The sequence below is a fragment of the Dendrobates tinctorius genome, unplaced genomic scaffold (assembly GCF_039654945.1).
Source record: "Dendrobates tinctorius isolate UK_male_01 unplaced genomic scaffold, ASM3965494v1 ptg000208l, whole genome shotgun sequence".
Classification (NCBI taxonomy): Eukaryota; Metazoa; Chordata; class Amphibia; order Anura; family Dendrobatidae; genus Dendrobates; species Dendrobates tinctorius.
This window is the reverse complement of record NW_027361875.1, coordinates 745833-767962: the sequence shown is the minus strand read 5'-3', so window position 1 is coordinate 767962 and position 22130 is coordinate 745833. Positions and strand designations below refer to the sequence as shown.

Sequence of the window (22130 nt, the reverse complement as noted above, 5' to 3'; positions counted from 1 at the left end):
CCAACATTTATTTAAACTAATATAAATATTTTGGTAGAATTAAATAGCTGATATGCATGAGAGCTAGAAGTATGGGTATGCATCACCCGGCGCGCTGAGCATTCATTGTGCAGAAGTTGGAATTATATTCTGCATGTTAGATCATATTTCATATCTTATTTTTCAAAAAACATATTTTTGAAATGGCACAAGGTAAAGCCCGGGTTAAATTAGCACGTGTTTGGCATTAATACCTTAGTGTTACCATAAACTTGTGTGTTCTTTTTCCCTGCATATGGACAAAACAACAATTGTTCTGCCTTCATACACGTTGACACGGTGTGCAATTCAGCATACAGCATAAACCACTGTTCTGTGTTTCAAATAAGCAGACTGTTTTCTGTAGTCTAACTTGTTTATTGGTGAACAGTATAAAACATGCGCGGTAGAACTATAAGAAATACAAACGACATGGGTAAGTATTGGGAAAGTGTACAGTGATGCAATCATTACATAGGAATACATAAGTCTCTGATTACATTCACTGTGAACTGGCAGCTAAACAGTTAATGACATCTCATAACATCTCCTGTCTGCTAAACAGTAACTAACACCTCTGTAAATCACTGCATTGCAAGAAAACACTGATTCTTACCAGATATGCTTTACCCTGATAGCGACTCAAGTAGAGAAGTTACAGGAACACAAAGGTTAACAGGGGGACAAAAATAACATGTGCGTCCTATGAGATACACAAAAAGAAAATGGCATCTCCCTCATCCCAGAATACACTGCTTGGTTCCCACAAAGCATTGCTTCAATCCCACTGCATTTCTTTTGTTAAAGTCACAGACTGTAAATGCTACCAAATACACTGCTATAAATTTAGCCACCACTAGATGGTGCTATAACTAACCCAGCACATAATACAAAAATATAGCCCTATTTAGAGCACGTAACAACAGACTGCCCTATATCCAGAGGGCAGAACAGCAATGCCAATGTGAACCGAGCTCAGGGCTGCCATTTCTCAGATTTATTTATTGTATCCTAGTTGTGGACATAAACATTTATGGAACATCCAGTGAAATGAGGTTTGTAGCTGGTTGCAGAGATACTTAGTATTAGTGATGAGATTACATATCTGCTTTATATATGTGCACACTCCTTAACATTGAAATTACAGTACTTGATTTCATTGTCAGGTATAAGCATCAAGTACAGAAATCCCTGCACTTACACGTCTGGGCTGCTATAAGTAAGGTACATAACCGTAGTTATGTTTCTTTTATCTACAGAAATGTTGGCATCTTTTTCTGCTCTTATTAAACCAGTCATTTAGTAAAAGTGCCAGCAGGAAGTGCGGCCATACTGGATGTCACTTATGAATTAGCCTCATAACAAGTTTTGTATTGATTTAACCTCACATACCTTTGGCCTGACCAAAGCATCTTCCATTCTGCTTTGAAAATGGGATAAATATAATATTGTTAGTGTCAGAGTATAGCTGTCTCTGGGTTACCGCAACAGAGAGGAGCCAGAAGACCTCAGTGTCTGATTGCTCCTACTCCTGCGCTGAAAATAATCACGTCACCTTCTTTTTAAACAATGTAAATTTCTTTTAGCAATTCAGGGGTTAATCAGCTATGTTGGGAGCTCTGGGAGTCTGGGCTCTAAGCTGAGCAGAGTTAGCCACTCCTATCCCCTATATAATCTGGGTCCTGACTAACACGCATTGTCACAGCTAGCTTATTCTGCATGGCTCAGAGGATTGTTGTTTGGTGGTTACATGAGAAGGCATTTGTTGGATTTATCAGTGACTATTTCTTGGGTAAAAAAGTGTGATAATTCCCTTTCCTTCTCCTACTTTGGTTTTTCCCCATCCGCCATTTCCCGGTGCATTCCTTTGTTATATGTGAGTGAATACTTATATGTCTGGTATTTTTCCGTTGCCCCTGTTCGTGTTGCCTTGTTCATCTGGTTGGTGTACTGCGGTGCACAGCTGCTCCCCTCTTCCTGGGGTGGAGGAAGGGAACAAATGGAGGGCACATTCATGAGATAAGGAAAGATACGTGGCCCTGGCATCTTCACCTTCAGAACTAACCCGGGGAACAGGGTGAGCTAGGGCGCCCCCTAGCATTAGGGATAGGAAAGAAGTCCTTGGTCCCGGGTCACCTGACATCCGAGTCATGACATTAGCTCTGACCAAAACCATTTATGATCCATTATGGATCCTACAACCCCTGGCAAAAATTATGTAATCACCGGCCTTGGAGGATGTTAATACAGTTGTTTAATTTTGTAGAAAAAAAGCAGATCACAGACATGGCATAAAACTAAAGTCATTTCAAATGGCAACTTTCTGGCTTTAAGAAACACTAAAAGAAATCAAGAACAAAAAATGTGGTAGTAAGTAATGGTTACTTTTTTAAACCAAGCATAGGGGAAAAATTATTATTTGTTGTTTTTTATGGAGGCCTCTAAGCTGTAATTTAGGTTATGTCCTGGTTCCTTAAGTACAGAGGAGCAACGAGTGGGGATAATAATCTCGCTCATTCAAGCATGGGCGTTTTCTCTCCCGTCTGACTCCCAGTTGCTTCAGATGGTGGATGAATTTTTTCAGGCGCTGGGTCTTATATACAACAACCCTGACTGCGTCTCCTTGGCTGAGTCCACACTGCACCAGCTCCAGGGCAGGGAGACCGGCCAGCGGAGGAATATTGCTATGAGTTTCGGAAGTGGTTCACAGACACTAAGTGGCATGACCCCTCACTCTGTAGCCAGTTCTGTGAGGGGCTATGAGTAAGGGTGAAGGATGCCTTAGCCCTGTATAAGACTCTAGTCTCCCTTGAGGCGACCAAGTCTCTGGCTATCCCGTCAATTGACGGGTTTGCCAGAGACACAGGTAGACACCCCAATGTGCAGCAGGTCCGGAGCTAAGGGAGATCAGGTCTGTGTCATTTGAGGAACCCATGCAGGTGGGTGCGGAATCTCATCTTGGAAAAAAGTCTGTTTTTCAGTGACAATTGGGAGTGTGTTTGTGTAAAAAGGGCCATTTTGTGGACACGTGTCCTTCCCGATCTCACAGTACACAGCCGCTGGAAAACTAAGAGGCCCGGGTTGTGGGGAGGTTAGAAACCCGGGGGATTCACCTGGGTGAAATTAAGGTGGTTGTGTCTGCATTTCTGGACACTGGGGCAGGGTTTAACTTGATTGATGCTAGGATCGTCCAGGTCCGGGGTCTCAAGCCACATACCCTGTCCAGACCCATACCAATAATCACCATTGACTCTACCCCCTTGAGACAGGGGTATTTTGCTTAAGTCGTCCGAGGTTTACATCTTCAGGTAGGGGCCATGCACTCTGAAGTAATAGTGTCATGATCCAGGCCGGGGTATATTTCTTGTTATTCTCTCCCCAGTCTGGTCATGCAGGGGTTAACCTCTGCCTCGTTTTGGGTTCTGTGTGTATATTTCAGTCTGCTGTGGCTTGCAAACCAACATCAGTGATAGTTCATGCTCCCAGGCTAATGCAGCTGACCCCTTGATGCCGTGTTTTGTCCTTTGCTCGTTTACTCTTTTCCTGTGATTTCCCTTTTCTTGCCACACCGTTTGTCTTAGTGTACACTCCCTGTGCTTGGATCTCTTGGTATGTGACCCAGCTTGTCTTCTGACCTGTTTGACTGTCTCACGTCTCAGTTATCTCTGCTCCCGTCGGACTCTGACTTCTGGTTTGTATTTGATCACGTGTATTGCTGTGACCTTTGGTACTTCTTTTCCTGACTGTTTCTGACTTGGCTTGTCTGACCACTCTTTCGCCACCAGATGGCGCCTGTGCTGCTGCTCCTTGCTGCTACACTGTGTGTGCAACCTCTCTTCCTTCACCAGCAACCCCTGATGGAGGTTGCACTATACTACACTGCAGTAGCATTACAAATAGACTGTGCTAGATGGTCTGCCCTCTTCTGTGGTTCTTGGACTTCTTTAACTCACTCTGCACAAGCCTGTGGTAGATTGGCAGACTCACAAAGTGGTAAAGTGGAGTGAGTATTGTCAAGGACACTGCTTGGATACCCGGCTTGCTAGGGTGGATACCCAGTCTGTTCCTAAATACCTGTCTGACTTTAGGGATGTGTTCTTGAGGAAGGGGTGCCAAGAACTTCTTCTACATCGTCCTTATGCCTGCGCCGTTAATCTTGTTCCTGGGTCCAAGCTGCCTAAGAGCAGAATGTATAATATCTCTGGTCCAGCAAGGCAAGCCATGAAGGACTATATCGCGGAAAGTTTGGCAAACGGTCATATCAGACCATCCTCATTCCCCATAGCTGCAGGGTTTTTCTTTGTAAAGAAGAAAGATAGGGGATTACACTCATGCTTAGTTTTCAGCAAACTCAGTCTGATCCCGGTTCGGGATCAATATCCTCTCCCTCTTATCCCGGACCTCTTTAATCAGATTGTAGGAGCAAAATGGTTTTTAAAACTGAACCTCAGGGGGGCAGATAATCTCATTCGCATTAAAGAGGGGGATGAGTGGAAAACAACTTTCAATACGCCTGAGAGACACTATGAGAAACTGCTGATGCCAACTGGGTTGATGAACATGCCCGCCGTCTTTCAGCACTTTGTAAATTACATATTTAGTCACCTGGTAGGTAGATTTGTGGTAATCTGTATTGATGACATATTATTTTATTCACCTGACCTTGAGTTACATCAGGTAGGTCTTAATACTCAGAGAAATAAATTATTTGTCAAACCGGAGACATTAATGTTCTCAGTTGAGGAGATCCCTTTTCTAGAGTATGTGTCATTGTCCACCGGTTTTCGCATGGACCCAGCGAAAGTCCAGGAGATACTGGATTGGGACTGTCATGAGAATTTGAAGCATCACAAAGGTTTTTAGGTTTCGCCAACTACTTCCGTAAGTTCATCAAAAACTCTTCGGCAGTAGCCAAACCTCAGACGGATATGACTAGGAATGGGACAGACTTTTTCTAGTGGTCCATTCCAGCCAGGGAGGCATTCAATACCTTGAAGAGGTGTTTTGCATCCGCGCAGATCCTCATACAGCCTGACGTCACGCAGCCTTTTATCGTCGAAGTTGATGTGTTTGAGTTGGGAGTGGGGGCTGTATTGTTGCAAGGTGCATGTACTGGTAAATGGTGTCCATGTGCATATTTTTCAAAAAGACTGTCGTCTGCAGAGAAAAATTATGACATAGGTAACAGGGAATTCTTGACAATAAAGTGGGCTTTTGAGGAATGGCGTCATTTTTTGGATGGAGCAGTTCATCCGGCTATGGCGATCACAGATCATAAGAATCTTGTATATTTACAATCTGCGAAACGCCTAACACCTTGATAGGCAAGATGGACATTGTTCTTCACCAGGTTTAACTTTTTTTGTCACATATAGGCCGGGGAACAAAAACATTAAGGCAGATGCCTTACCTCGTTGTTTTCCTGTAGGAGGAAATAATTGTAAACCGGTACCTATTCTATAAAAAGGGGTGGTTATAGTGTCTATATGCTCCGATCTAGATAAAGAGGTTGTTGACGCTCAGGGGCACGCCCCTGCTGCCTGTCTATTAGATAAAATGTTTGTACCTGTGAATTTTGGTCTAAGAATCCTTAGTGAACATCACAATTCAGTCTTGGTAATAAAGCCACCACTGATCTTCTTACTTGATGTTTTTGGTGGCCAGGCGTTCATCAAGATGTCCGGGAGTATGTAGCCGCATGTAGTGTCTGTGCACATTCTAAGACCTCTCATACTCATCCATCAGGGTCTCCCCAACCATTGGAGACTCCCAGTAGACCTTGGATTCACTTGTCGGTTGATTTTATCACGGATATACCCGTGTTGCCGGAGAATGCTGTAATTTTGGTGGCAGTGGTGGATATATTCAGTAAGATGTTTCATTTTATTGCTTTACCGAACGCCAAGTCCTTGGCGAAAATTTTTGTCAGGGAAATTGTAAAATTACATGGAATCCCGACCAATATTGTTTTTGACCAGGGGGTACAGTTTGTTTCCAAGTTTTGGAGGGTGTTCTTCATCCATCTGGGGATCCATCTGTCATTCTGTTCTGCATTTCATCCACAGTCTAATGGGCAAACTGAACGGGTTAACCAGAATCTGGAGAGATATCTTAGGTGTTTTGTGTCTGAGAATCAGGAGAATTGAGTTACCAAATTGGTAGTAGATAATTGTTGTCATGAGTCTTTTGGTAAGTCCCCGTTCTTTGTGGCACTTGGGTTTCATCCTCAATTCTGTTCATTTAATAATAATCGTTCTTCTGGATTACCTGAAGAAGAATAGTTTTCATCATCTATTTCGTCTGTGTGGTGGGGGTTTCTAATAATTTGAGGAAGATGGGGTCCAAATATAAACTAATCAGATATGTTTGGTGGGTCCGGACCTGTGTGTTGGTGACTTGGTGTGGTTGTCCTCTAGGAACATTAAGTTGCAGGTACCATCTTGGAAACTGAGTCTCAGGTTTATCGGTCCTTATAAGATCGTAGCCATTGTCAATCCCATAGCATTCCGCCTTGCTTTGCCACCTACTTTTAGGATTCATAATGTGTTTCATCAGTCTCTCCTCAAAAAATACATTGCGTCTTCTGTACTATCACCGCTACCACCATTTACTGTCATTGTGGATGGAAACTTAGAATTTCAGACAGCAAAAATCATGGATTCTCATTTAGTTCATTGGTTGCTTTAGTATCTGGTACATTTTAGGGGATACAACCCTGAGGAGAGGATGTGGGTACCAGCATGTGACATCCATGCAGCCACAGTGAAACACAGTTAAAAACAGGAAAAAAAATTATTTCACTTCTTAAGCAAAAGTAGTATTATATAAAGTACCAGTCAAATGTTTGAACACACCTGTTCCTGCAATGGTTTTTCTTGTTCTCATCGGAATGGGCACATTGTAGATTCAGACTGAAGGTAGCAAAACCACAAAGAAACACATATGGAAACAAGGAGTAAAGAAACACATGAACCAAACCAGAATATATGTTATTAAAGCTTCAAAGTACCCCTCTTTTACTATGATGACAGCTTTACACCCCTTGGCATTCTCTCAAGCAGTTTCATCAGGTTAAACTTGGAATGGCTTACAATGAATAGTTATGCCTTGTCAAGAGTTACTTTGTGAAATCACCGGCCTTCAGAAAGTGTTTGTGACTATTTAGTGTGTCTTGCAGAGACCGTGTTGGTACACAATTCCATACATAGCTCATCCTTAATCCACAACTGTACTAAGTCAGAACCAATCAACCAAGTAAAGAGAAATGGCAGTGCATCATTATTCTCAGACATAAAGGCCAATCAATCTGAAAAATTGATAGTATCTTGAAGGTACCCTCAAGTGCAGTCATGAAAATCATCAAACCTTATGGTTAAACTGGCTCTCATTAAGAACACCCTAGGAAAGGAAGACTGTAGAGGATAAGTTCATCAGAGTTACCAGCATCAGAAAACACAAGTTGATAGCACCTCAAATAGCATAAATAATGCACATATCTCAAGTAGCAGACACACTTCAAACATCATTTATTTAGAGGAGACTGTAAGAAGCAGTGCTTTATTGTAAAATCACTGCAAACAAGCCACTACCAAGGACCACAAGCACAAAGAAGAGACTTTAGGACAAGCAACACAAGGACTGGACTTTAGATTAGTGGAAATGTGTACTGTGGTCTGATGAGTCAAAATTTGAGATTTGTTACTGACTGCCAAATCTTGGTGAGTTGCTGGAAAAGTGATTAGATGGTTTCTACATGTGTGGTGCCAACAGTGAAGCATTGTAGGGGAGGTATGATGGTGTGAGGGTGCTTTATTCGTGACAGTGTTCATGATTTATTCCAAATTCATGGCATGCTTACCCAGCATGGCTACCACAGCATTTTGCAGTGACATGTCATCACATCTGGTTTTTACTTAGTACATCTGTGTTGCAACAGGACAACAACCCCATAATACCTCCAGGCTACATAGAGGCTATGTGATCAAGATTGAAAGGTGTCACAAATGACAAGGCCTCCACAAGCAATTGACCTCAACACAACTGAAGTGGTTTTGGGTGAGTTGGACCACATAGTAAAGGCAAAGCAGCCAACAAGTGACAGTACCTCTATGAGCTTCTTCTAGAAGGTTGGAAGCCGTTCCAGGTGTAACACCCTTATGAGACTGCTTAAGAGAATGCCAATGGTGCAAGGGTGTATAATGATGTCATCAGAGTAAAAAGGGGATACAGTCATGGCCAAAAGTATTGACACCCCTGCAATTCTGTCAGATAATACTCAGTTTCTTCCTCAAAATGATTGCAAACACAAATTCTTTGGTATTATTGTCTTCATTTAATTTGTCTTAAATGAAAAAACACAAAAAGAATTGTCCTAAAGCCAAATTGGATATAATTCCACACCAAACATAACAAAGAGGGTGGACAAAAGTATTGGCACTGTTCGAAAAATCATGTGATGCTTCTCTAATTTGTGTAATTAACAGCAACTATAACTTACCTGTGGCACCTAACAGGTGTTGGCAATAACTAAATCACACTTGCAGCAGCCAGTTGACATGGATTAAAGTTGACTCAACCTATGTCCTGTGTCCTTGTGTGTACCACATTGAGCATGGAGAAAAGAAAGAAGACCAAAGAACTGTCTGAGGACTTGAGAAACCAAATTGTGAGGAAGCATGAGCAATATCAAGGCTACAAGTCCATCTCCAAAGACCTGAATGTTCCTGTGCCTACCGTGCGCAGTGTCATCAAGAAGTTTAAAGCCCATGGCACTGTGGCTAACCTCTCTAGATGTGGCCGGAAAAGAAAAATTGACAAGAGATTTCAATGCAAGATTGTGCGGATGTTGGATAAAGAACCTTCACTAACATCCAAAGAAGTTCAAGCTGCCCTGCAGTCCAAGGGTACAACGGTGTCAACCCGTACTATCCGTCGGCATCTGAATGAAAAGGGACTGTATGGTAGGAGACCCAGGAAGACTCCACTTCTTACCCCGAGACATAAAAAAGCCAGGCTGGAGTTTGCCAAAACTTACCTGAAAAAGCCTAAAACATTTTGGAAGAATGTTCTCTGGTCAGATGAGACAAAAGTAGAGCTTTTAGGGCAAAAGCATCAACATAGAGTTTACAGGAGAAAAAAGAGGCATTCAAAGAAAAGTACACGGTCCCTACAGTCAAACATGGCGGAGGTTCCCTGATGTTTTGGGGTTGCTTTGCTGCCTCTGGCACTGGACTGCTTGACCGTGTGCTTGGCATTATGAAGTCAGAAGACTACCAACAAATTTTGCAGCATAATATAGGGCCCAGTGTGAGAAAGCTGGGTCTACCTCAGAGGTCATGGGTCTTCCAGCAGGACAATAACCCAAAACACACTTCAAAAAGCACTAGAAAATGGTTTGAGAGAAAGCACTGGAGACTTCTAAGGTGGCCAGCAATGAGTCCAGACCTGAATCCCATAGAACACCTGTGGAGAGATCTAAAAATGGCAGTTTGGAGAAGGCACCCTTCAAATATCAGGGACCTGGAGTAGTTTGCCAAAGAAGAATGGTCTAAAATTCCAGCAGAGCATTGTAAGAAACTCATTGATGGTTACCGGAAGCAGTTGGTCGCAGTTATTTTGGCTAAAGGTTGTGCAACCAAGTATTAGGCTGAGGGTGCCAATACTTTTGTCCGGCCCATTTTTGAAGTTTTGTGTGAAATGATCAATGTTTTGCTTTTTGCTTCATTCTCTTTTGTGTTTTTTCATTTAAGACAAATTAAATGAAGATAATAATACCAAAGAATTTGTGTTTGCAATCATTTTCAGGAAGAAACTGAATATTATCTGACAGAATTGCAGGGGTGTCAATAATTTTGGCCATGACTGTATTTTAAGGCTCTAAGGTTTAACACATATTCTGGTCTGGTTCTTTTCTTCTTGTTTCAATATGTCTTCCTTCGTGGTTTTGCTTATTTCCATCTGAATTATCAATTGGTACAGACCAATCTGACTTTACTACCTGCCGACATTTGTAGGAGCCTCTTCTAATTAATCATTAAATCTCAGGGCCTCCTAATCAGAAGAGGAGCCGGTGGATGCCAGCAGATAGTATGGAGTTTGCAGTGCTCTTGTCCACCTGCCACGCAGTATCGACGTTTCTACTGGACCAGAGTAGTGAGGATTGTTTTGCTCATCTCTACTGTACAACAGAATATTGGAGATGCACTGTAGGGTATTATATTCCATTTCCAACCGGTATTCATAATTGTTGAAAAATCAATAATAAGGTTGTAATGCAGGGGTCCCCAACCTTTCTTACCTTGAGAGCCACATTCCGCTATGAAAGTTGGTCGAGAGCCACATTGCAGATAAAGACATAGTCAAAGCCAATTTACTAGTAGAAAACAAGGAACAACTGGAAACTAACATGTAGTAGATAAAGGGAATATATTGGCAGGATTTAACGTAATTCTGACATTACAGAATGACTGTTGAAAATAAGTCCCGCCACTTGGAGTATAAGGGTATGTGCACACGTTGCGCATTCCAGTGTGGATTTTTCCGCCCGGAATCTGCTGAATCTGCAGGTAAAATGACCTGCATTTTACCTGCGGATTCATTGCAGATTTACTGCGGTTCTTGTGCTGATTTTCCCTGCGTTTTCACACCTGCGGATTCCTAATGGAATAGGTGTAAAAACGCTGCAGAATCCGCAAAAAGAATTGACATGCTGCGGAAAATAAACCGCGGCGTTTCCGCGCTGAATATTCTGCAGCATGTGCACAGCGGATTTTGTTTTCCATAGGTTTACAGCTTTACATGGTACTGTACACCGCATGGAAAACTGCTGCGGATCCGCAGGGCAAAATCCGCTGCATATCCGCAGCCAAATCCGCAACGTGTGCACATACCCCAGGGTAATTACTCATTGAAAGGGAACCTGTCATCCCCCCCCCCCAGGGCCTATTAAGGTAAAAGAGCCACCTTCAGCAGCATTAAGGCTGCATTCTGTAAAGGTGGCTGTTATGTTTTTTATCCCTATTACCCCAGAAATAATGACTTTTATAAATTTCACGTCATACCTGTAGTGTGTCTGGGAGGTATGTTTTCTCCCCCTGACTCAAGCGCCTCGCAGCCGTCCATCATTCCCTTCAGTCCCTCGGGCGCCGCCTCCTTGTGTCTTCTCACGTCACCGGCACCTGCGCTGTACAATCATTATTCGAGCATGCGCAATCCGCGCTGCCCTGGAACTTACATCCACTGATGTACGGAGATCGCTCCTGCATGTAGCGGAGGCCCCAGATCCCGCCTTGCAGTGTGTTATGATGTATTCACACTGTGGGCTGGGAATCTGGCACCTGCGCAGCGAGTCTCTCTGCGCCTGTCCCCATCTCCCTCCGCCTCTTTCCGACGTATTACAGGCGCAGATATCCGCACTAGATAGGCAACAGATTCAACCCCGTAGGAGGGAGATGGGGACAGGCGCAGAGAAACTCGCTGCTCAGGCACCAGATTCCCAGCCCGCAGTGTGAATACATCATAAAACATTGCGGGGCGGGATCTGGGGCCTCCGCTACACGCAGGCGCGATCTCCGTACATCAGTATATGTATTTCCAGGGCAGTGCGCACGGCGCATGCCCGAAAAATGATTGCACAGCGCAGGTGACGGTGACGTGAGAAGACACAGAGGAGGCGGTGCCTGAGGGACTGAGGGGGATGATGGACGGCTGCGAGGCGCTTGAGTCAGGGGGAGAAAACATACCTCCCAGACACAATAGGTATGGCGCGCAATTTTTAAAAGTTATTATTTCTGTGTTACTTGGGATGAAAAATATAAGAGCCACCTTCACAGAATGCAGCCTTAGTGCTGCGGAAGGTGGCTGTTTTACCTTAATAGGCCCTGGGGGGGCTAGTTTCCCTTTAAAATGCTTGTGTGGACGCTTAAATAAACTTATGGTAGGTAAGTGATTTACTTCAATGATCCTGTCCTTCTATCGTCAATCAGTGACTGCATTCACGTCTGCGAAGTGGCGTGGGTCACTGTGCTCTATAGAGGCCGCAGTAACCAAAGTCTTGCAAGATTTGTGAAGTCTCGCGAGACTTTGTGCAACTTCCATAGATCACAGTGACCTGCGCCACTGCGCAGATGTGAATGCAGTTACTGATTGACGCAGGAGGGGCGGTAAATTACAGGCAACGGGGTGGGTACTACAGGCGGCGGGGCGGCTCCCTTTCATGTGACCTCAGCAAGCTACATATCAGGAGCAGGCGGCGGGGCGGGTATTACAAGCGGCGGGGCGGGTATTACAGGCGGCGGGGCGGCTCCCTGGGGACCTCTTTTCTGTGACCGTCGGTGAGCCACATGTCAGGAGCAGGCGAGCCACATGTGGCTCGCGAGCTACGGGTTGGGGACCCCTGTTGTAATGGAATAAATATATCTTAGTTATAACATGGTTTGATAGCGCAGCCACAAAGTTATAGTGATGTCCATAAAACAAGTATATGTACAGGCCTAACAAATTAACCCTCTGCGCCCCAAGCTCTGAACATTGACTTGCTCCAAAAATCCACAGATAGTAGCCTTATTTGGAACTGACTTTGGAGCCAACCACTTGCCACAAGGGTCTATTCTTGTGTGTTTAATCACAACATATAGCTATTAGACCACATTAATAGCATTTCCTTCGTATGCAAAGATGAAAAATAAAGTTTACAATTGAAATTTTACTCGTACATTCTGTATGGGCAGCTCGTGGGCCTCGGTTCCAATCTTTTCCTTTGGTGGCTACATAGAATCCCCCAATCCAACACTGCATATGTTCTTACTAAATTATGACAATACCCATTACCACAAATTCCACTAGCGTATTTAGTGCTTTTCTGGCTCACAATTGATGACCAGACACGTGCTATTCTTTATATACAGTTGGCAACTCCCTCTGTATCAGTCACAAACCCATCTGTGCTTGGCATGAGCACCAAGAGACTTCTCTATTTAACCCACTTATGACAGCAGTGACACCAAAATTATATTATTAATGCATATATCTTATCTTGTAAACAGCTACTTACAGAAGATGAGACAGGCGAGGTCTAAAACAATCTAAAGAAAAGGAATATAATTTTTTTCATAATATAATCATATAATACAATGGCCACGAATAACGTGTACAAATTTGCATGTATTTCTTGTAAAAAAAGACAAAAAAAACCTGTCCATTGCTTAGAAAACTTTATTTTTGACCCCACAGATGCCACACCTGACCTCATAGGAACAGACATCCCTTGCTAGCCAGAAATAGGCAAGCTACAAAACAATCTTTTTGGTAAATTAAGCCAACCTTTCCTAAAACAAATCTGATGTGTATGTATAAATTATAGATTAATCTCAGTTAGCACGACCGAAGTTAATAGCTGCCATGAATTATAGGACCGATGATTGCCATCCATAGTGTTTTACTTCTGTAGACCACAATCAATCATTACAATTTATTTCATAACCTAAATTATCAGTAAAAAGCCAAGAGATGTTTTACAAACTAGGGAAAATTAGCACTGACATCAACTGAAAAACTACAAATTACTATAATGAATGGACCCGCATATAAATTGCAGGAAACCTAGGGATATTGAATCAGCAGGCAAACAAGCTAACAAGAGGGGTGCTGCTCTTCAAGAAAGAGCTGCAGCATTTCAGATTTCCACCTATAGAGAGGTTGAATATTTAACACTTTGATGACACGGGCGGCATACAGGGACTTACCATATCATAAACATTTAGTATCACCGGTTCGTTTGCCATCGTGATGCCGATTGGTTCTTTCTAGTTCTCCCAGGGTTGTAAATTCCTTCTGGTCAATACTGCAATGGGTTACAGAAGAAAAAAGACGTTTTCATTCTAGGTCCTCCAAACAAACCATTCGGAGGATGATTTTGGCCAAAGTTATGCAAATATCAGGTTTTGATCTCATGCTGTAGACCTGGGGTGTAACTGGACGCATCCACAAAGTCAGGCGTGAACCCCAACTTCTACGTTCTGCAATCCATTTCCCAAAAGAACATAGTTCAGTGCAAAAGAATATGGCAGAATTTGCTGCAATGATGTATGCCAATGACCTTTACGGTGCTTAAGGTTAGCTCGGCACTGGAAAACAAGCTGCTTCTCACTGCATTCTCCAAGGTACTCGGCATCGGTTGGTTGTAGAGAACACAGAGCTGGTTGTCTCTTCCTTCTGGCTGCCACCAGAACACAGATTGTAGGGAGCTTGTGTTTTGTATAAGGCAAGTATAGCATTAAATCAACTTGGCTTCTCTGGGATCCAGTGTTTATCACTGCTGGTGGGAATACTGACAGATCGGAAAACCCTTGGTGCTGATGCTGCTTCCTGGATAATCAGGGAAAGACCTAACTCATGGCTTAGGATGCAAGGAACCGGCGGGGAAAGGGTTTGAGAAATCCATGCAGCTTGAGAGCAGGAGAAGCACTGTGACCCTGGTGCTGCTATAGTGTAGACGGCGTAATAGCCATAAAAAATATAGCGACAGGATGACTTCATCTACATAGAAGGAGGAGTTCTGGCCATCTGCCTAATAGATGTGAATGGAAGCTGCAGGGAGGCAAGTTACATCATACAGCATCCCCAGGCCTCCAGAGATGGAGGAGGTACCATGAATAGTGCATGTGAGCCATTCATGAGTTCCCTCCTTATTAACTTCCAGCACATAGAATTCCCTAATGAGATTCTCTCAGCAAGAAGGATTCTTGCTGGTCTGGGATAGGAGACTAAGATTAACTGCTTCTCCACCAGAGAATGAGAAAGTACCATTACATCATGATTTAATCTAATAAACAATTTGGAATCGGATGAAAAGACTGTGATGCAGAGAGTAATTTCAAGTGTCATTCCCAAGAGTAAGGTTTATGGGCAAATATCTAATGATCAGGTTCAGGGTTGCCAACTTGACTTTTTATGTTTTCTGGACAGCTTATCAAAAAAATCACAGACAGACAATATTTTTTGCTGACACCGTAAAACCATAATAAAACATTATGGTTATAAGTGATCCATGTCTACAGCCCATCATTCTGATGTGAAGACATCGGCTGGATTCACGTTAAAATGCAAAATAATGATAATTACAGTAAAAATATTTTGTGTGTCTACAGCTTAAAAAAATCACAAACCCTTTACATTTTTTTATGGACAGGGCAAAAAAAGTTATCAATTTTTATGGACTGTCTTGGAATTTCTGGATGGTTGGCAACCTAGATCTGGCTATATTTGTGCATTTGTAGACTTTAGTGAAATATATACTATTACATGCTAAAATCCTAGTTTGTTCATGATTGGAGTAAGGAAAAACTGTATTCCAAAGTTGGGAGAAATGTTGGGCAAAAGGTTTACTGTGTGGCTTATATATAAACCTGGAAAATAGCTCCCACTGACGATATCACTTTTCCTGTATGTCCTGGTACTGATCTTTGTCTACTGTTAAACTCCCAGTCATCTAAAAGAAGTAATCACATCAAACAATATGTTGGCAACATATTTTTGTAACTATTCACTCTTTATTATCAACACTATCTGGTGCACTTGACCAATGTCGGCACTTCACACAGTGTGCTGGGGCTCGCCTCCAGCCCTTCGAAAGAATAGGAGCCAGCAGTGCCCTGGCACCATCACTGGCTCTTCTCAAGCATCCGCTAGTCCACCTTTACCAACGTGTATCCAATGTCCATTAGACCAAGGATCAAACCATTAGATTTGCACCTCCCTCCACAGATGAGAAATCGGGTAATAAGAAATTGTGGTTAGCTTTCTGGAGATGATAGCTACTGCAACAATCTAGCCTTACTACAGTACATAACAAAACTTATAATAAGGGCTGGGCTGGGTTTAGCTTTACCCCGTAAGGTTAGGTTCCCCAATGTGAAAATATATTAGCACGACAGCATAGTGCATGAGTCTCATACACATGCTGTGAAATATATCCACAGCGTAAATTGACAGGAAATACAATTTGTAAAGGTGTGCAAGTATGTACACATTTAACATAAGTACTGCAAGAAATTTACCATACTTTTAAGATTAAAAATATGATTTTTATTAGACACTACAAAAAACATTTTTATAAAAATAGGTGAATCAGAAAAATACATAATAAAAGGATATCCAATTAAGAGGCATAAATTCAAGACAAATATTCATACATATTGAATGCAGAATTTAACAGACTTTGCATGAATAAATAGTAATAATAGTAAATAGTAATAATGTACAGTCATGGCCAAAAGTATTGACACCCCTGCAATTCTGTCAGATAATATTCAGTTTCTTCCTGAAAATGATTGCAAACACAAATTCTTTGGTATTATTATCTTCATTTAATTTGTCTTAAATGAAAAAACACAAAAGAGAATGAAGCAAAAAGCAAAACATTGATCATTTCACACAAAACTTCAAAAATGGGCCGGACAAAAGTATTGGCACCCTCAGCCTAATACTTGGTTGCACAACCTTTAGCCAAAATAACTGCGACCAACTGCTTCCGGTAACCATCAATGAGTTTCTTACAATGCTCTGCTGGAATTTTAGACCATTCTTCTTTGGCAAACTACTCCAGGTCCCTGATATTTGAAGGGTGCCTTCTCCAAACTGCCATTTTTAGATCTCTCCACATGTGTTCTATGGGATTCAGGTCTGGACTCATTGCTGGCCACCTTAGAAGTCTCCAGTGCTTTCTCTCAAACCATTTTCTAGTGCTTTTTGAAGTGTGTTTTGGGTTATTGTCCTGCTGGAAGACCCATGACCTCTGAGGTAGACCCAGCTTTCTCACACTGGGCCCTATATTATGCTGCAAAATTTGTTGGTAGTCTTCTGACTTCATAATGCCAAGCACACGGTCAAGCAGTCCAGTGCCAGAGGCAGCAAAGCAACCCCAAAACATCAGGGAACCTCCGCCATGTTTGACTGTAGGGGCCGTGTACTTTTCTTTGAATGCCTCTTTTTTCTCCTGTAAACTCTATGTTGATGCTTTTGCCCTAAAAGCTCTACTTTTGTCTCATCTGACCAGAGAACATTCTTCCAAAATGTTTTAGGCTTTTTCAGGTAAGTTTTGGCAAACTCCAGTCTGGCTTTTTTATGTCTCGGGGTAAGAAGTGGAGTCTTCCTGGGTCTCCTACCATACAGTCCCTTTTCATTCAGATGCCGACGGATAGTACGGGTTGACACCGTTGTACCCTTGGACTGCAGGGCTGCTTGAACTTCTTTGGATGTTAGTGGAGGTTCTTTATCCAACATCCGCACAATCTTGCATTGAAATCTCTTGTCAATTTTTCTTTTCCAGCCACATCTAGAGAGGTTAGCCACAGTGCCATGGGCTTTAAACTTCTTGATGACACTGCGCACGGTAGGCACAGGAACATTCAGGTCTTTGGAGATGGACTTGTAGCCTTGATATTGCTCATGCTTCCTCACAATTTGGTTTCTCAAGTCCTCAGACAGTTCTTTGGTCTTCTTTCTTTTCTCCATGCTCAATGTGGTACACACAAGGACACAGGACAGAGGTTGAGTCAACTTTAATCCATGTCAACTGGCTGCTGCAAGTGTGATTTAGTTATTGCCAACACCTGTTAGGTGCCACAGGTAAGTTATAGTTGCTGTTAATTACACAAATTAGAGAAGCATCACATGATTTTTCGAACAGTGCCAATACTTTTGTCCACCCTCTTTGTTATGTTTGGTGTGGAATTATATCCAATTTGGCTTTAGGACAATTCTTTTTGTGTTTTTTCATTTAAGACAAATTAAATGAAGATAATAATACCAAAGAATTTGTGTTTGCAATCATTTTGAGGAAGAAACTGAGTATTATCTGACAGAATTGCAGGAGTGTCAATACTTTTGGCCATGACTGTATACCCTATGAGGCAGTGCCATATGCAAGGGTCATTATGTGTCCCCCCTCAGGATGCTCACAGAGGCGTATTGAGGCTGCAAGAGTGCATTGCAGTCACAGTCATAGCTGTGATTTCAATGCAAAATAAAAGTAAATAAGACACAAAAACAGAACACAGTATGACAAACGTGCATAAATACTCTGCTGTAAAACATATGTCACTGTAAGTAGCAAGTGCTAGTAAAAGATGTTAACAAAACCAGGGTATTTTGTTGATACGTTTTTTTGCAAAAAAATGTACGCTAAGCCACTCCGCCGCGTCAAGGCATACCCTTCTCGGAGCAGTCCTATCTAATATATTTAAAAACCTGAACATGTGAATAATACCTTCATGAGCAGGGTTCAGAAAGGTGCTGCCCGGTATGGGCTCGCTGGGCAAAATGGCTTTTTATGCATGTCCCAAAGGAGAGAGGCGGGGATCTCCCAAAGCTTGCATAAGCAAGAAATCAATGGATTCAGAACACATGACACATGCACAAAAACTGAACGGGTCATAAGACCCTGTTCACACCACCCAAGAACTAAGACACAAAAACAGAACACAGTATGACAAACGTGCATAAATACTCTGCTGTAAAACATATGTAACTGTAAGTAGCAAGTGCTAGTAAAAGATGTTAACAAAACCAGGGTATTTTGTTGATACTTTTTTTGCAAAAAAATGTACGCTAAGCCACTCCGCCGCGTCAAGGCATACCCTTCTCGGAGCAGTCCTATCTAATATATTTAAAAACCTGAACATGTGAATAATACCTTCATGAGCAGGGTTCAGAAAGGTGCTTCCCGGTATGGGCTCGCTGGGCAAAATGGCTTTTTATGCATGTCCCAAAGGAGAGAGGCGGGGATCTCCCAAAGCTTGCATAAGCAAGAAATCAATGGATTCAGAACACATGACACATGCACAAAAACTGAACGGGTCATAAGACCCTGTTCACACCACCCAAGAACTAAGACACAAAAACAGAACACAGTATGACAAACGTGCATAAATACTCTGCTGTAAAACATATGTAACTGTAAGTAGCAAGTGCTAGTAAAAGATGTTAACAAAACCAGGGTATTTTGTTGATACGTTTTTTTGCAAAAAAATGTACGCTAAGCCACTCCGCCGCGTCAAGGCATACCCTTCTCGGAGCAGTCCTATCTAATATATTTAAAAACCTGAACATGTGAATAATACCTTCATGAGCAGGGTTCAGAAAGGTGCTGCCCGGTATGGGCTCGCTGGGCAAAATGGCTTTTTATGCATGTCCCAAAGGAGAGAGGCGGGGATCTCCCAAAGCTTGCATAAGCAAGAAATCAATGGATTCAGAACACATGACACATGCACAAAAACTGAACGGGTCATAAGACCCTGTTCACACCACCCAAGAAATAAGACACAAAAACAGAACACAGTATGACAAACGTGCATAAATACTCTGCTGTAAAACATATGTAACTGTAAGTAGCAAGTGCTAGTAAAAGATGTTAACAAAACCAGGGTATTTTGTTGATACGTTTTTTTGCAAAAAAATGTACGCTAAGCCACTCCGCCGCGTCAAGGCATACCCTTCTCGGAGCTTACCCTTCTTCTTTAAAAACCCAGAATCCTACAAGTTTGAGGAGATATCTGACATACAGTATGTAGTTGGTTACCTGGAGACTTGTATCTGTCATACTACATTGTGATGCATATTCTATAGGTTGTGCTCATTTTCTAGACCAAACCATGGTCTTCCATTGGCTCTTCAACCATATGCAATTTTTTTTTAAAATAGCCTGTCTGCAAATTCATTACAGGTGTCCATTCACATAAGAATAAAGTTGGCCAATTTCATCAATTTTATGTATGTATGTATATAGGGGTTGTGCCTACACTTGACTGATGGCAAATGCCAAAGAAAGAAGTATTTGGCATGTTGAACTCAACTCTTTGTTCTCACATGAGATAAGTCACTGCCAGAGACATCTGGCAGCGAATCATTCAGCTCTTCTGATTCAGAACACATGCACGCAGATGTATGGGGCGTCGGGGAGAATAATAGCTGTCGGCTGATAATAATCCTGCTGTTGAAGGTGTTTGGCCACCTATAATTAGCTGACATTAAGTGTAAAGAGGTTAGCCAGTCACTGTACATTTCTGGAGACTTGTGAATCCTCACAACGCTCGCTGCACACTGTGAGGATTTCCTGTTGCCGGCGCTATGAGCGGGCGGTCATGTGTTAAATATTTGCATACTTCCGGCCACATTCTAACTAGAGATGTCCAGCCTCACTCAATACACTTGCATTGAGCGAGGCTGCGTACGTCTAGTTGGCTTGTGACCGCATGTATGCAAATCACATACTTGCGCTCACACGTCCGCCGCTCCTGGCATTGACTCGAGGAATCCTCCCCATTGCGCCCTTAGCTCAGTTACTGGCAGCAAGAGCAGCAAGAGACACAGCGATGGACCCGGGGAGGGTGTTGCGTTTTGAAGAAGTGTCATTTGGCGTTTTCTCATTGACCCATAGGCCATATCAATGTCACAAAGACTTTCATTATAGACAAAAATAAGAATAACTGATCTAGCTAGAGACAAGGCCTATTTTAAGCATATTCCACTTTAATTATAAGGCAGAACGTGTTAGCTTCTCTCTCTCACCCTCTACATCAAGCTGAGCTGGTTGTGGTTTTAAATTACTAGTGCTTTGCAATCTGTGACTTATATGACTGCCGATTTTGCAGGGAAGTGGGAATGCAATATCTCGCTTTATTCTGATGTGGAGGCTAATTCCTTTCTCCCATGCCAAATAGAAAAAAATCATGTCTTTGCTAAGAACATGAGCCAGCAGAGAGGATTGTTTTTCTTGAGAGTCATTTTTCATTTTTATTTAACTCCTGATACACACAGACACACAGACATCCAAACCTCTGCCTAAAATTGGAAAACATTATAACAACTTTGTATTAACGGCTACTTTCCTTTTGTTTGTTTCACCGCATAACTACATGAGGCCAAAAATGTATCCTGTAATAGCAAACATGCTTATATTGTGTAAGGGGAGAGGGAAGGCGAACCTTTCGAAACAACAATAAAGGTCAAAATTTATAGATAAATAAAATTGCTTTATTGGACACAGGGCAAGGAAATACAGGTAAAAATTATAGCTGATAGCTTGTCACAAGAAGGCACCGTAATCTACATATGTTGCTTCAATACAACCAATATATAAGAAAGATAAAGGAAAATAACCCTCATTGCATATACCACAAATTATAACATATTCAATAGAACCATGGTAACACAGAAAAACACTAGGGGCAATAAATACGTCCCACATATCAACAAATGTGCAATAGCACACAGGTGATGTGAGAGGTGCCAGTGCCAGCCCCTAAAGTGCTTCAATATAACCCATGTACGTGGGGTAAAAAGGTATATCCCTCATTACGCATAAAGTGGTAAACCTGACGAAGGTTCCCGAAACGTGCGTCGGGGCGGGCACCGGACCTCTCATGTTTGCCTGCGTGCACTTGCACTGATTTGGTATGTAGGATGTTTACTATTTGATATGGGATCAACATCTGTGCATTCCCTGTGCTACTATTGTTCCTATTGAATGTATTATGCCTTGCCACTTTATGGGTAATGAGGGATATACCTTTTTACCCCACGTACATGGGTTATATTGAAGCACTTTAGGGGCTGGCACTGGCACCTCTCATATCACCTGTGTGCTATTGCACATTTGTTGATATGTGGGACGTATTTATTGCCCCTAGTGTTTTTCTGTGTTACCATGGTTCTATTGAATATGTTATATTTTGTGGTATATGCAATGAGGGTTATTTTCCTTTATCTTTCTTATATATTGGTTGTATTGAAGCAACATATGCAGATTACGGTGCCTTCTTGTGACAAGCTATCAGCTATAATTTTTACCTGTATTTCCTTGCCCTGTGTCCAATAAAGCAATTTTATTTATCTATAAATTTTGACCTTTATTGTTGTTTCGGAAGGTTCGCCTTCCCTCTCCCCTTATGTCAGTCTGACAACTGGTCTGTATACAGTCCACAGCATTGTGAGTAGTATGGGGTATTTGATTGTTATATTGTCTCTATTATGATATATTCCCCATATAACAGATTTGCTGGAGCATGCCGTTTTTTTCTTTATCTTTATATTGTGTAAGGTAGCGCTCATCGAAT

The 22130-nt window shown here is 42.2% G+C and overlaps 1 protein-coding gene and 1 long non-coding RNA gene across 3 annotated transcripts in view; one reads left to right on the top strand and one right to left on the bottom strand.

Moving 5' to 3' along the window:
* The window catches only part of LOC141058016 (deubiquitinase DESI2-like), a 135809-nt gene extending 121182 nt beyond the window's left edge, over window positions 1-14627 (bottom strand). Inside the window, exon 1 of the mRNA XM_073554151.1 lies at window positions 13761-14627. Coding sequence (XP_073410252.1) covers window positions 13761-13799 — 39 coding nt within the window. The 5' untranslated portion in view covers window positions 13800-14627. The remainder of the gene's footprint in view (window positions 1-13760) is intronic.
* The window catches only part of LOC141058020 (uncharacterized), a 224808-nt gene that overhangs the window by 144845 nt on the left and 57833 nt on the right, over window positions 1-22130 (top strand). The gene's annotated exons all lie outside the window — the stretch shown is intronic.